Here is a 16,782-nt window from a genome sequence, read left to right as displayed (position 1 = left end):
TTCCCTTTGTGTGTGTGTGTGAGCAAGAGAGAGAGATAGTTCTCCAACTTGTGTGAGTTGCAGTGATCTCCTGGTTGTTCCCCACCTACTGTAGGTTATCTAACTATTGCGCCGCTGCAACTAGAAACACTGGCCTAGCCTTTTTTTTCCTTTTTGGAAATCATCTGGCGCCCCCCCCGCGACCCCCACTTTGGGAACCACTGGTATATACTATATATAGTATGTTCTTATGTACCCCAGTTGCTATTGCATGTACATATTGTTTTATTACACGTATATGTACATACATACCAACTGTTTGCCTGTTTTATTCTCCACCCATTGATCATCCAAAGCAACACTACTATCACCGACATCTAAGAAGGGAGATCCCCCCCTTGAACGGCCCTTCTAAGGTTTCTCCCCTCCAAATTGCCTGTGGTGCTTTTTTCCTATTGCTAGGCTTTTAGTGAGTTTTTACTTACCTTCGCGTGGGGTATGTCTGGGACTGTTGCATTTATTTATTTTACATTTTATTTTGGATTTCATGGTGTTTTTTGTTTTGTTCTTGATTTATTGTGATATTTCTTCTTGACTTGTTTAAAGAAGACGTGTCCGGCCCATGGGGACATTAACGCGTGTTGTCAGGCATTACAAATACATTTGATTTGATTTAGGTCTTCCCTCTCTCAATAGCTAAGACTAGACTGTCAATGAGCAAGGCACACAACCAACTGTAGAGCCTGTGGTTGTACAAGTTGTACTGGGCAGCTCCCAAGTGTGAATGTGCATAACTACCGTATGTGCCAAAAGATTTATAAAAAAAAAATATATATATAAAAAGGGTGCGGTTTGAATAATGCATTAAACTGAGATGATGAAATGAATAAGTAAGGGATAATGTATAGCTACGAGGTCATTGTCGCAAAATAATTGACCGACACGGAGTTTAAAATACAGAGGCGCCGCGCCGAGGTGTTTTAAACGTAGTGAAGGTCAATTATTTTGCGACAATGACCGAGTAGGCTATACATTATCCCGCTTATTACATGGCTAACTTACTAACAATATACCTAATTCATTTGACAAATCGCAGTTGTTCTGTGGCTCTGTCAGCCCAAATAAAGTGATTATTATTATCGCGGGCAGCCTCTGGCTCCGCTGTCAGTGCAGCGCTATACATTATCCCGCTTATTACAGTACATGGCTAATTTACTAACAATATACCTAATTCATTTGACAAATCGCAGTTGTTCTGTGGCTCTGTCAGCCCAAATAAAGTGATTATTATTATCGCGGGCAGCCTCTGTGTTCTGGCTCCGCTGTGTTCTGGTGCTCCGCCCCCTGTCATCGCCGGCACGGCAGTGTCTAATTGCACTGAAACAGTGTGTCAGTGGGCTTGATTGCGAACAGCTGCGCTCTGCGGTCATTATTGAAAAATAATGACCGCAGTCGGGGGGCTATTGACCAATCACAAGCAAGCATTTCGGCGAATGTGAAAACGCCATGTAATAAGCATGAATAATTTTGATCTTCTGTTTGTTTCTCATTATTATTAATATTATTATTATTATCATTAGAACTTGTTTACCACTGCCTGCGGTGGTGATGAGTTAACACATTCCCGGCCATTAGATTAGACGGGCCCCACTCTTGGACGCCAGCTTTTCATTACAACTTTTCACTGTGCGTGACGTTGTTTGTAGAGCTAAATCTATATTTTCTATTATAGCTATGTATCCATTGTCATTGTCAATTGACAGTATAAACCTTCCCTTCAATATGCCATAAAGAAATAATTTTCTCATCAATACGTTCCCGTTTTATAGCGTAATGAATATGAGCCTTATATGGGAATGATCTGGGATAATTCCTGCAAAGCTAGTTATAAGGCGCTAAGCTAATAACGTTAAATCAATTGGCGTTTTGTCCATACACAAGCTAGAGTTAAAAATCAAAATGCATATGATCGGTATCATGTTCCACCATGAATGCATGAAATGGGGGGGGGGGGGGGGGGGGGGCAGAGGAAGTCGTTTCTGATGATTGATTACCAATAACGGCATTCGTTATTACAACAACATATGGCTATGAGAACAAGGCCCGATCAGGCTGAAATTGATGTCAAATCGCTCTTACCTGTGGCCGGTTGGATTCCAAAAAGAATTTCCCAGTTATTTGATCGCCATCTGGTAGACAGATATGTCCATTGGCTGATGCTATATTCCTTTACTACATACTGAATTCGGCGTCGCAAAAAGTATTCCAGGCGATCGGGTGAAGCCCTCGCTTCAGGCTAACAGAAAAGTCCACCCGGAGCGAAAACAAAGTGACACCAGGTCTGAAACAAGGATTACTGCATTCTCGAGACAGCGCCACTACCAGGATCTGGTCGGTACTGCACTTTCCGAGTCCCAATATGCCTTTTCCAGCCAAAATCCAGCTCAGTGACAGTGAATAGGATATTAAAATCGAATAAAAGAAAAAACGAGTTAAACACGTATATATACGTGATTGGCCGTCAAGCGCTGGCTCCCAATCACGTATACTGTATATACGTGGATGGCCGGGAATGTGTTAAAAGCATGACCCATCACCCGTACCAGAGCTCAGGGACGTGTGAGAGGAAAATAAACAAAACACATCTTCAAACCTACCCTTGATGTCCTCCAATATCTCCTCAGAGATGGAGCCTGGAGAACAGAAGAGGAAAGAGACACACGTTACACTCTCTTCTCACACTCAGCTGTTTACTGTCACTGGCCAGATGCACTTGGCCAAATGCACTTGGGATTTGGGCCACACAAATGTATGTGGATAAAAGGATGATTCCTGTGGGGTTTTTTCTCTCTCTGTGTGATAGTCAAATGGTTATTAGGTCTGAGAGTCATCTAAGAACCAGGTGAAACTAGAATATACATAGTTAGGTCCTCAGGTAAATCATTACAAAAACAGCAACATTTAGCCAGCGTAAAATGAACGAGAGTCATAGGGGCAAGCATTCCTCTGCCCAAAGAGGACGTAAATTAACCAGTGCTACCTTTACTCGTATGGATAACTACATCACTGCATAACTCATAAATGTTTAGACATGCTTAATTTTTGGTTATTTGTGATACTTTATTTATTGTTATTATTATTCATGGTCATATTATCATTATTATTGTTATCATAATTATGGTAATGATTATTGTTATATTATTATTATTATATGGTATGAAGCTGTAAGGTGCACTTGAGCTGACCATTATGTTAAAATAAATATGAAGTTTGGAAGGGGGCAGGAAACATAAGTTTTCTTTATCCTGCTCCTTTTCGGCCATGGTTGTATCATGTTAAAAAAAAAGATGTTGGTGATATTGTGCAAAGATGAACTGTACCCCCATGTACGAAACAAAATAAAATGAATGAAAAAAAAAACACTCTGTATACACCCAATTCTCTTGCTCAGCATAGGAGTGTGGGCAAAGACTTCATTATCCAATTAAAACAACAAATTAAGTATAGTTTATGAAATGACAAGTAACCATCTACAACATTTCCTTGTTGTGCTGTAATTATGTAATTATGATTACAGTACTACCCTTGTTTGTGCTTTCCGTGTGAGAGAAATTGAGCTGGATTACATTGCTTTGTCAATTTCCCAATTTCATTTTAATCTGTGGTGGTGGTGGTAGTGCTCTTGTGGAGGTTCACGATTGCTGAATGAATGTAGAGGAAATACTGATCTATGCTTGTGACCCACTTACCAATGACTGCTGGGAGCATCTGGCCAGTGTTGGAGTCTGCGCCTACTGTACACTGCACAAGCAGCCCGTCCATCTCTCTAGGAAACACCAGGGTTCATACACACATTATTCTAGGCGATTCAAGCACTTCCAATTACCTTTTCCCAGCACTGTTTATTTTCCTGTTTCTCAAGACTCCACATGAAACATGACTTGATTCTTGACTCACTTTTACAAGAAACAAACTTTTTCTTCTCAGAATAAATCTGTTTTTATGTTTCAGTGTTTGTATTCTGCTAAACATTTTACTAATTTTAGTAAACATATACATCAAATCGTAGATGCAAAAGACCAACCTCTGTAACAACAGGTTGATGATCAATTTTTATTTCAAGGTCTATTCAAGCACTTCCTTACATAAGAGGCTGCTTTTCCAGGTATTCCAGTACTTATATATTCTTTAAAGGTCACATATTATACTCCTTCTGAACAAGTTAATTAATAGAGGTATCTGAGGTCCCCAAAAAATACCACTCAGATTATGCATTCTAGCATGTCTCTATTCTGCTCTGTTTCAGTCTTGTTCTAGATGGGCTGTTTCTGTGTCAGTAGCATAGCTGTCAACATTGGCAGGAGACAAAACGTGTACATTTTAGCCCCGCCCCTTCCCCGCCCCCTCCCACCCGGCCCCACCCCCTCCCAATGGAGCTGCCTCGTCGCTGCCATCTGCTGGTCAAAACCTGTATGTACCCAGCCATTCGTTGTAGGGTAAACTTTTCCTACTTTAAGTGTAAATGCTATGTAAATGATGGTTTTGTTGAACATTTGTTCAAGTTTCTTTAATAGTTGTCATACAGAAGTACAGAATACTTTTATACAAAATGCTTCTTACTGTTACGCTCCAGAGACTGTGCAAGACAAGATAAGTATGAAATAAAATAACATAGTATAGCATGTAAATTAGAAGTAAAAAATTAGGTCACAGTGTTCAGTATAGACATATGTACAATTTGTATTTCACAGGAGAGAAACTGTATTCAAAGAAAGCTATTAAAATAGTCTTTGAATCTAAATATACTTTCTTTGTGTTGATTTTACATTAATTCCATGATTTTACTCAAGTAAATATCTGTTACAAGCTTCGGTTTTATGTAGAAAAATGCTGTTTTTAATCTAGATTAATCTAGATTGATTACAGAAAATTGTGAGATTGATTAGTTAATTTTTTTTTATCTATTGGCGGCGCTGGTGTATATATTATATATATATATATGTGTATGTGTATGTGTATATATGTAATGTGTGTATATATGTCAGAGAATCAGCCCCTTGCATCCTTAGTGTATAGCATATGACATGGTGTATGTTTGTTCATTGATGTGACAGTGTCTGGCAACATACTGTTTGTGTTCTTTTATTTATTTTTTCTTTGTGTTTGTGATTTGTCTTGATGTGTTTGTGAAACTATAAAAGCTGAAAATAAAATATTATAAAGTGTAAATGCTATAAAAATACAGTAAATTACATTTTATCAAAATATTAACCATTAAATAAAGGTTGTAATCTGTAAATGTATTTGATTCGACTGTAAATGTTATGAATTGAAAATGGGGGAAGTCCTTCTCTGGTCTGTATCCCCATAACAATTGTGTATTGCGCAATACTGTATTGTACCCATTCTGCAATCTGTTAAATTTAGCAATCAATCAATGTATTACCATAGTGCCTTTATACCTTCATCACTGTAGGCTACATATTAATACTACAACTCGTTAAAGCTATAAAAAAACACCTATGGTCATTAATTTAGCAGTGGGAATATCATTTTTGGAACAGTGTGTGTGTCTACAGAGAAATGTGAGATAGAAAAAAAGCCAATGCGATTTTGTGTTTTTCCTCAATATCTCTGCAATGCCTGCGAGTTACCAGTAACTGTATTTGTCATACCATGACAATTCACGACAACTTTTAAAACGGATCAATTTATATTTATAAATCGCATTCAGGAAATTGGGCGTCAGAGTGAAGGCATGCTCTCCGTGGAGGAATGAGGAGGGGACGCGTGAACCTTAGGGGACGACAGCGACAGGGGAGGCGCAGAGCAAACGGCTGTTCACCAAGACATTTACACATTCCTGCATCACATACAGTAACTTTGTATTGTTTTATCCACAGAAGATTTGCAAACCCTTTGTTCCAGAGACAAAAGCCACAGAGTGGGCAATCAAGAGACACTGGCTAAGTTGATTTGACACCCTCGGTGCATCAGTCTCTCCCCTGAGCTCTGAGCAAATCCGCTCGCTCTTCTTATTCTTCTTCGGGTCGCAACCGTCTCCCGGTCTGACTTCCTGTGATAACGTTCTAATCTACACTGCTGCCACCTGTCGTCACGGAGGGGAATTGCAGCCATTTTGTAAAAATTAATAAGTACAAAATACGTGCCAATACGTGAACCGTGAACAGGGCGTGAAGAGGGTTAAAAAAAACAGGAGAATCCCGGGAAAAACGGTAGGGTTGACAGCTATGGTCAGTAGCTTTAAATGTAAATGAGCCATGTTTTCCGCACATCACACTGGGAACTACTGGGCTTCCAGCTAAAGGAATTCAGATCAAACTGTCAAACCAGGAGCATCAGATCAACTATGAATTAAGATTGTGCATTGCATATCCCATTTTCCGAATAAAATGTTGTCAGAAACACATTATTTGCATTGATGTTAGTAGTAGGGATGGGCATTTTAAAGAAAAATCCAGATCGATTGATCGCATGCTATACTCGATTGATCGTGTATTACTCGGAAATGGGAAAAAAATATAAAAAATTTTACTTACTTACTTTTGTTCATTCACGTATATATGTTTAAGGAAACCAACAAACAGTTATAATCTTACACATACATGAAGAGATATGCAAAAAAAATTATAATAATAAAAAATCCATAGAAATTAATGTTTTCGATTTTTTAAATTTTTCTCATAGCTACGAGTAATGGATTAATCGATTACTCACGCCCATCCCTAGTTAGTAGGACCCTTAGAGACCCAAATGTATGTGCACAAGCACTGAAAAAGTAAGTCTTTCATAGTATGTGACCCTTAAATCCAAGTACCTTAAACACTTTAGAGACCTTTATGAACCCTGACCCACACAAGCAAGACACCGTTAGAGGAGAGAATACAAGTGCCTCTAAAAAGAAAGTCTCTTGACACAGTGACAAGTCCAACGTGTGAATAGAGAGAAAGGTCAGCACATTGAAATAGAAAGTATTCTTCCATGTGGCTCAGAGCGTGTCAACTGAAGTGACCCAAGTTTCCCTGGCAGGAATGTCAAAGCCTAAATATATTCCTCTGCGACTTGTCTCTATGTGTTTCAAACAGCTACTTACTTATGGATGGCTTTCCCGCCCAAAGGCATGGCTTCCCAGGCTGACAAGATAGGGATGCATTCGTAGACCTAGTTTTCAGTTAAGGAGGTGGCCTAAATATTCTCGTACAGAGTTGACATGTTCATTCAAAGAAAAGAAAAGATAATATACACCAGTATACATCAGTCAACAGGAAGATGGTGCGTTTGCCTGCGTGTCTGAGTCTATTTCTTTGTGAAGAAGATCCTCTTCTCTATGGAGAAGGGAATGCGGGGTGAGGTCATAGAACCTGGCATGTAATCGAAAGGTTGTCCCTGAGTCAATTGATGTTGTGGGTGCCATTGAGCATGTAACCCTGAACTGCTCCAGTAAATGTGCTCAGTGGCCAATAGTATACAGTGAGACTGTGGTTGTATGGGCAGCTCTTAGGTGTGAGATTGTGTCTATGTAATAACTCTCAGTCAAACTACTACTTACAACTACTCCCTCAGCCCACTGTTGAATGAGTGTGTTGAATGGATACTAGCTAATGTCATATTTAAGTTCAAGGAAACTATAAAAGAAGGAAGGGTCATCACGTCAGAATACCAGCGTTCTATGCTCTGCTTGGTGGCAGACTTTGGTGCTACAGTAGTTCTATTGAAGCCTGTATTAAAATTCTAAATATACAAGCTATCTGAGGAAATATACATCAACCAATACATCAAAACATCTGAGGTAATAACCCGTTTAAATGACAGCCATCTCAGATGGCTATCCCATTAAACTCAATATCAGCCAAACTGAAAGTTTCCAGACTTGGCACATGCTACACAGTGATGTGATGACCCTTCCTTCTTTTATAGTTTCCTTGGTTAAGGTGAGACACCCCAGGTGAATAGGCAAAACAAATATTTGAATAGATATCACTATGAAACTTTCCCAGTTTGTTATGTACATAACTTAGAAAAAATGTATTGCAAGTTTTCTGAGATCTTATGTTTATATATGCAAAATAGGCATTACCTCATTAAATATGCACTCATTTGCATATGACGTTTGTACCAACATTGGATGATGCCAGATTTTTTTAAATGGTTTCATTATGTTGACACATAACACAGTGAACTTTTTACAGAAGGGATTGTGGATATGTCTTTTTATCATCCCATAAATCAGGAAATGCTGACTACAGTCATAAAAAATCTATTTTCGCCATGTTTTTTGGTCTAAATGTACTATAAATCAGGCTATGAATGATATATCAACAAACCCCTCTGTATAAAGATGCAGGGTATATATAGGAAGAAATGTGGAAAGTATGGTGTGTGCAGGTGCTATGGAATGGTAGATTTATACCCAAGTGTGTAAGAAAAACGCATAAAAACTCATTTTTGGGAAAACGCCTTCAAAGTTCTGTATTGTAAAATGCCATACATTCTTTTTTGAAACAGCTATTTACAAACACAATACCTAATCAAACCATTAGTAATAGACAACCTAAACACATGCCTGATAACTGAATAATAATAATAATGATGTTATTGAACTGAACAGAACTACACACCGGCTACAAACAGTGTAGTAACAGTGTAGTACCCCCTAATAGGCAAACAAATATTTGAATAGATATCACTATGAAACTTTCCCAGTTTGTTATGTACATATAAACCAAGAAAAAATATATTGCAAGTTTTCTGAATTTTATGTTTATATATGCAAATGAGGCACTTCTCCATTAAATATGTGCACATTTATGGATGCAATAAGGCAAAATGAAGTAAAATAAACAACTAAATGTGTGTTATTGATGTTTTATTGTCACTAGTTTCATAGAAGACATGTTTAGGAAGCAAAATATAACAAAATCAACAAAAAAAGGTATATTAGCCTATTCACCTGGGGTGTCTCGCCTTAAGGTCTTGGACACAGGATACGGTGTTTATATGCATGTTCATATCCCCATTACCAATAAGTAAACAGAATATTGCTAGTATTGTGGGAAAGACTTCTAAACAGTAACCTGCATAAACCTTATTGTGGTACTTCACTTAGGCAGTTCTCAGTGAGGTATAGAGGGTCTAATCTTTGGAATGCAGCTGATCCTATGCTGAGGAAATCTCCATCTCTGCTTATTTTTAAAGCAAACTACAAAAAAAAGCTCATATCCAAAAGTAGTAGATAGATAAATAGGTCATACATGTAGGTATGCATTTGGTTATGTGGGTGGGTAGGTTTGTAGGCAGGTGGGTGGGTGGTTATGTATTATTATGTACGCAGTATACAGTATGCATGTATGTACTGTGTGTATGTATGTTTGTGTTAACACGCATCTTTTGAATGTATTACTGGTATTTTTTAAATAATATGTATATTTTTGTATGTTTGATGTTACAAAACAGGGGAAGTTCTCGATAAGCCCCTAGGCTTCTAACTTCTCCTTCACAATATGGTTATTATGTATTTTGTTTTAATTTTGTTTAACTCTGTGTTAATAAATAAATACAAATACAAAAAAGCATATCCAGGTTTCTATGTATGAGCTAACCTGGCTATTATTATTATTATTATTATTATTATTATTATTATTATTATTATTATTATTATTATTATTATTATTATTATTATTATTATTATTATTATGAACAGGATGGTATTTACAGGCCCCATCTCATCCATGGAATACTTGAAGATCCCAAATGATGTTGGAATATTAATGTGCATGTTAACGCACCCTACATCAACTTGTCTACCAGGGGGGGGGGGGGGGGGGGGGGGGGGGGGGGGCAAAGGAGACATATCACTTTAAAGGGGAACTATCTTATAAATGGCCTTTTTCAGTGTTTAGCATTGTTTCCTAGCTATGTGGACTTATATTAATATGATCTATGTCTCTAATTATCATATTGGCGCATTCTTCCAATTCTCCTCTCACAATATTCACCCTCACTGAACTGAGTCATCTGAAAATGTGATGATTTGTGATGTCAGAGAGACACCGCTGCATGATAATGTTCAGGCGGCGCAGTAACTTACCATTGTGGTTGGAGCCCAGCCTCAAAACGGCTTAGGATCTTGAGGTAAAAAAATGCTGTTTTTGAGGACTTGATTAGAAATACAAAACAATGAATTAAAAAGAATTAAAAATTACAGAGGTGTTCCATAAACTCACAGGAATTGTGTAAAAGTGCCCAAATAGTGAAAGAAATAGTAAAATAGTTCCCCTTTAAATATAAAGACTCTTGTGCTTCAATGTGATGACGATAACAAAAGGATACAGGCAGGACCAGCGTCTCTGTGTAGCCACAGTCCATCACCATGGCAGAGTTGATGCCCAGGGTCATGACGGACATGAGGTGGCTGGGGGCGAAGAGCACCGATGGCACCTGGGAGACACCAGAGTGAAGAGAATGAAATCTAAAAACGAAAAGAGCTTACATTCCTTACTAATGGAATTGTGTTCATTAAAGAGTGGTTGCTGTTCTCAAAGACCAGTGGCCTGGTTGGTTCACAGGCAGGTGGCTCCAGGATTATCTGAAGCAGTCAGAAGGTTGGATTACTGGATTGGATCATATGCGTGAGAAACTCATGTTCATCACTGACAATCTTCCTGATAAGCACATGACTTGATTGTATTCAGGGATTTGCGTTCTATTATTATCCCCTAAGACTTTTGAATCTCTAATGAGAAGTTCAGGAGTAGGATTAAAGGGCTTTCCTCATCTAGCAACATAAATGCGGTGCACGCAAAATACCCTCAACATATTGTGAGAGGTTGTTGGCAATTTAACCTAATCACACAGATGGTGCATCACAAACAAAAATGTAGATACAAAACAAAGTTGGCATGTGCAAAAACATTTATAATCTAACTACGGTAGTAGTGGCAGTAGCATTTACAGGTGTGTGTGGATGACAAATCAGATGTTACAGCTTGGCCAACTGTGTGACTCTGAAATGATCAACAAATACAAGCCTCCCCACCCCACAGACTCAATCTCTCTCTCTCTCTCTCTCTCTCTCTCTCTCTCTCTCTCTCTCTCTCTCTCCATATCCTTTAAACTATGAACTCTGTTGCCTAGTCAAGGGTCTGTTCCCTATACTCAACCTATTCCATATGAACTCTGAACTTTGTTGCCTATCCATACTTATCTGCTGCCTACAATTGTCTTACACTGTACCCATAACTACTTACCTCACTGTATTCATAACTACCTACCTCCAGGGGAGGAAATTAGGCCATTTTACTCGCCAAATGAGAGTATTCTTTATGTTTGGCGAGTGATTCATGAAGGGCACTCGCCACACTGGAGAGTAGTAAACAAAACAAAACAAAAAAATCATTCTGCAATCTGCTGATTCGCTCACTGGCACAAGCCGAACTCTGACTCCCCCCTTATGATTCCTCCCATTTGCGCCTCATAATAATCCATAACCAATTAACATCATCGTTGCGCTCTAAGCTCCTCCAATGAACACTCGTTTTCTAGAAGATGCTGCCCATCTAGGGGAAGTGGACAGACCACTGCGTGCAGCCCTACAGACTCCTGTCACCGGCTTGACAACGTAGACAAACTTAGACAAAAACACATCAGTGGATGAAAATAATTGCATGTAGAGTCGTCGCTTTCGGATATCAGTGCGGTCTGACATGGGGGCGAACAACAGCACGTGACGAGTCTCCTTCGAGTCGGATGAGAATGACAAGTGGGCGTGAGGCTAACTCACTCAAGTCAACCAGCATTAGCCGGCTAGCTACCTAGCATGTAACAAGCTACCATAACGCGCGTTCAACATAGTGGACGACTGGCGGCTAGGTGGTGCAGTGGGCAAGGCGCTCACCACCAATGCAGGAGACGCTGGGTTCGAGCCCAGCTCTCCGCATTGCATTCAGCTTTGCTGGTCGTTCATACTAATACATTTGGCAGTATTAGGGGGTGGGAAGCTGATGGGTGGGGATCGGACGTTGTGGACAGCGACTCCTACAGGTCGGTTGGTGCGCCTGCGCAGTAGAATCAGGAAGCGACGGGGGCGGCGTCCCTCCAAAGCGCAGACCCCAGGCGCTGAAAGATCACGCTGTGCAGGTGAAAAGATGCGACGGCTGCTACCTCGAGTACCGGAGGGGACTCGTGCAATGTATGGCTTCGTCCACATTACAGCCGGCTTGTGGGAGGCATGGCCAAACAGCGTTCGAGACAGGGGAGGGTAGAATTGGACGATAAGAAATTGGGATGGGAGAAAAATAGAAAATGGGAGAAAAAGTAGATACAAAAAAATAAAACATAGTGGACGACTGAGCGGCTTTGCTTAAATGCAGCCGAGTAACATTTTATTATTACCGAATTATTACCCCCATATCACCACTCGCCCATATGCCCTTCACAACGGTGATGTTGTCATACTTGTCATTCAGAATACACCTGCTGAACCCCTAGCGTTGACATGAGATTCGATTCCAATATATTGTCATCATACAGCACAAGTACAGTACAACCAGAATATGTTTGGCATCCAACCAGAGTGCAAATGTAACAAGTCAAGTTCAAGTTGTTTTATTTAGCTATTACATTACAGTGAAATGCTTGGTTCTTTCACTGCCCAGCCCAACCTAGACCAGCCCAACTTTCCCTTCCCAACCCAGTCCAGCCCAGCATCTTTCACTGCCCAACCCAGTCCAGCCCAGAATCTTTCACTGCCCAGTTCAGCCCAACCCAGTCCAGAATAGTTCCCTCTTTAATGTTAATATGTGATATCCTAATATTTTGAAGAGTAGATACGGTGTGATTAATATGTTTTATGCTAATATTGTGAAGAGTAGAGACACTTAATGTTTTATGGTAATAAATATTTTAAAGAGTAGAGACACGGTGTGATTATTACTATGATTGAAAATCAATTTAGACGAAGACATACAAAGAAGTAATTATCACAATTAGCGATTTATTTATGGCTGGTAAAAAATCTGTTTGGCTGTTAAAAAAAATCATATACTCACCAGTTGGCTGGTAAGCCAAAAAGTTTGTTTCCTCCCCTGCCTACCTCAATCTATAGTCTATCCATATAACACTGTATGATAGGAATATATAATAACACTGTACAGTCAGGTCCAGAAATATTTGGACATTAACCATTTTCATCATTTTGGCTCTGTACACCGCCATAATGTATTTTAAATTAAACAACCAAGATATGCTTTAAGTACAGACGTTCAGCTTGAATCTGAGGGTAATTACATCCCAATCAGGTGAACAATGTAGGAATTACAACAACTCTCAATATGAGGTCCAAAGAGCTGTCACTATCAGTGAATTATTAGGTTGAAAATGAGTTTGGTACATGTTTAAAAATAAAGAAGGCACTGGTGAGCTCAGCAACACCACAATACCTGGAAGATCACAGAAAACAACTGTGGTGGATGACAGAAAATGTCTTTAACTGGAAAAGAAAAACCCATTCACAACAGTTGGTCAGATCAAGAACACTCTCCAGGAAATAGGCGTATCTGTGTCAAAGTCAACAATCAAGAGAAAACTTCACCAGACGGTTCACCACAAGATGTAAACCATTGGTGAGCGTCAAAATCAGGAAGACTAGATTCGAGTTAGCAAAAAAGCATCTAAAAAGCCTGTATGGTTTTGGAACAACATCATATGGACAGATGAGACAAAGATCAACTTGTACCAGAATGATGGGAAGAGAAGAGTATGGAGAAGGAAAGGAACTGCTTGTGATCCAAAGCATACCACCTCATCAGTGACGCATGGTGGTGGTAGTGGTGGTGGTGGGCATGTATGGTCTTACTTGAAAAAGACCCGAAGGGTCGGTCGAAACGTTGTATCTACTGCTATTATTTGTCAATTAAAACACCTTGGAGCATCAAACGTGAGTTGCGAGCCCCGCTTTGTTCTATGGGCATGTATGGCTGCCAATGGAATTGGTTCCCTTGTATTTATTGATGATGTGACTGCTGACAAAAGCAGCAGGATGAATATTCTGCCAAATACTTCAGAACTCATTGGACGGTGCTTCACAGTGCAGATGGACAATGACCCGAAGTATACTGTGAAAGCAACCAAATACTTTTTTAAGGCAAAGAAGTGGAATGTTATGCAATGGACAAGTCTGACCTGAATCCAATTGAGCATGCATTTCACTTGCTGAAGACAAAGCTGAAGGGAAAATGCCCCAAGAACAAGCAGGAACTGAAGACAGTTGCAGTAGAGGCCTGGCAGAGCATCACCAGGGACGAAACCCAGTGTCTGGGTCTATGGGTTCCAGACTTCAGGCTGTCAGACTGCAAGGGATTTGCAACCAAGTATTAAAAGTAACAATTTGATTTATGATTGTTAGTTTGTCCAATTACTTTTAGTCCCTTAAAAAAAAGGGGGGGGGGGCACATGTAGAAACTCCTGCATGTAGTAATTCCTACACTGTTCACCTGATTTGGATGTAAAATTAAAGCTGGGAGTCTGCACTTAAAGCACATCTTGATCATTTCATTTCAAATTCATTGTGTGGTGTACAGAGCAAGCATTGAGAGAATTATGTCAATGTCAAAATATTTACATATAGGTATACATTTACCTATATGTGTACCGGTATATATTTTTTTTATCCACTTTTTCTCGTTATTTTTTCAATTTTTCTCCCATCCCCATTTCGCCTCGCCAATTCTCCCTTCAATTCTCCCCTCCCCTGTCTCGAACGTTGCTAGACTATGCCTCCCACTGGTCGGCTGCAGTGAGGACCAAGCCTTGCATCACGTGTCCTCTCCGGTACACAAGGAGGCAGCTGTGGCATCTTTTCACCTGAACAGCGTGATCTCTCAGTGGCGTGAGTAACGCGTAGGAGGCTCACGCTGCCCCCGATACTTCCTAATACTGCTGTACAGGCGCACCAACCGACCTGTAGGAGTCGCTGTCCACAACGTCCAATCCCCACCCACCGGCTTTCCCACCCTCTAACACTGCCAATTGTGTTAGTATGAACGACCGGCCAAGCCGGTAGCAACGCCGATACCAGCATCTCCTGCGTTAGTGGCAAGCGCCTTGCCCACTGCGCCACTCAGCCACCCTACCTATGTGTATATTATATATATTTATGTGTTTTCTTTTCTGAATTCTGCCACTTTGCATCCACTACATCCACACTGTGGTATTGTATTGATATTTTATAGTTGTTTATGCTGCTATGTTTATGCAATTTCTTTTTATTATATTCTGCATTGCTTTTATTCCATCTATTTCATGCTCATTTTATGTCTACTGTATTTTCTGCTGTGAAGCATTTTGAGCCACAATTATTGTATGAAAGGTGCTATACAAATAGTTTATTATTATTATTATTATTATTATTATTATTATTATTATTATTACAACATATAGATACATGTATCTATGTCTGTATATATATATATCCATACCTACTCTTATTAGTTATACCACTGGCTTGCATAGTTTACTACCATGCTGTATTCACACTTAGTTGTACCACTGATTATAATATTTACTCTTAGCTTCGTCATATACTCCACATATTACATTATATACTGCTATGTACTTTACTGCTCCTTTGCACTCTGGTTAGACGCCAACTTAATTTAGTTGTACTCTGTACCTGTACCTTCTACCACCTGAGGAACATCTCCAAACGTAGACCCTCACTCTCCCAGTCTGACACCCAAAAACTGGTCCACACACCTTTGTCAGTTCCCGCATCGACTACTGTAACTCTCCGCTGGTAGGCCTTCCCTCCAAAACCATCCAGAGGTTACAGTGTCCTCACCAAAACCCGGAAAACCCAACACATCACCCGAGTCCTCCACTCCATTCACTGGCTGCCAATAAACCAGTGGATTAACTTTAAGGTTCTCCTGCTGGTCTACAAGGCCATAAATCACTCCGGCCCGACCTACCTCCAGGACCTCTTCTCCCCTTCAACCTGCATCCAGGTCACTCAGGTCTGGCAGCCAAAACCTCCTTGCCATCCCATGCACCAGGCTGTCAACCATGGAGCACCGTGCTTTTTCCACACTGAGGCCACGCCTGTGGAATCAGCTGCCAGGATCCGTCGAGGCCTCAGACTACTTTGCTGCCTTCAAGGCCAGCCTTAAAACCCATTTATTTTACTCCGCCTTCCAGTAGGGCCTGTTTTTACTGCTCCTATGTTTTATGTTTTTATTTTATTCATTTTTAATGTTTTAATGTTTTTTTTTTACTTTTAAACCTTTTTATTTTTCCTTTAGCTGTGAAGCACCTTGAGATCTCGTTGAGTTTAAAGTGTGCTATACATTTCATATATATATATAAATTATATGTATTATTATTGTGCAATGACAATAAAATCTAATTCCAATTAGTAGCATCAATATCTAAAGTTCTAGGAAACACAATAATATAGTATTCATCACAAAAACTGGTTAACGTCAGTGAATCCACACATCTCCACATGAGCCTCAACGCTGCAGAGCGCCGGCGCTCCTGTACCTCAAACTGCTTGAAGAAGACCTTGGCGAGGGTCTCCCTGAAGTGCGACGGGCAGAGGATGGACTCGATGATGACCACTCTTCTGTCGCGAGGGTTCACCAGCAGGTGCCTGGTGTGCAGACGGTTAAGACCATTATTCAGCTGGATGAGGTCGAGCCGGTCATTAGGTCACCAGTCCTCAAAGCATCTTTGGTGCATTTACACCTGGATTTGTATGTGGTCAACTGCTATCCGATTGTAATCCAA

At 40.0% G+C, this 16,782-nt stretch overlaps 1 protein-coding gene across 1 annotated transcript in view; it reads right to left on the bottom strand.

The window, feature by feature from the left end:
• Positions 1–16,782, bottom strand: part of actr10 (actin related protein 10) — a 38,742-nt gene that overhangs the window by 12,495 nt on the left and 9,465 nt on the right. The window contains exons 4-8 of the mRNA XM_084314768.1: positions 16,537–16,645; positions 10,330–10,437; positions 7,094–7,161; positions 3,729–3,805; positions 2,637–2,672 (exon numbers count right to left, since the gene is read on the bottom strand). Coding sequence (XP_084170894.1) covers positions 2,637–2,672; positions 3,729–3,805; positions 7,094–7,161; positions 10,330–10,437; positions 16,537–16,645 — 398 coding nt within the window. The remainder of the gene's footprint in view (positions 1–2,636; positions 2,673–3,728; positions 3,806–7,093; positions 7,162–10,329; positions 10,438–16,536; positions 16,646–16,782) is intronic.

Source organism: Notolepis coatsorum, assembly GCF_963971535.1.
Source record: "Notolepis coatsorum genome assembly, chromosome: 5".
NCBI lineage: Eukaryota > Metazoa > Chordata > Actinopteri > Aulopiformes > Paralepididae > Notolepis > Notolepis coatsorum.
Note: the sequence above shows the minus strand (reverse complement) of the source record. Positions and strands in the feature narration are given on the sequence as shown.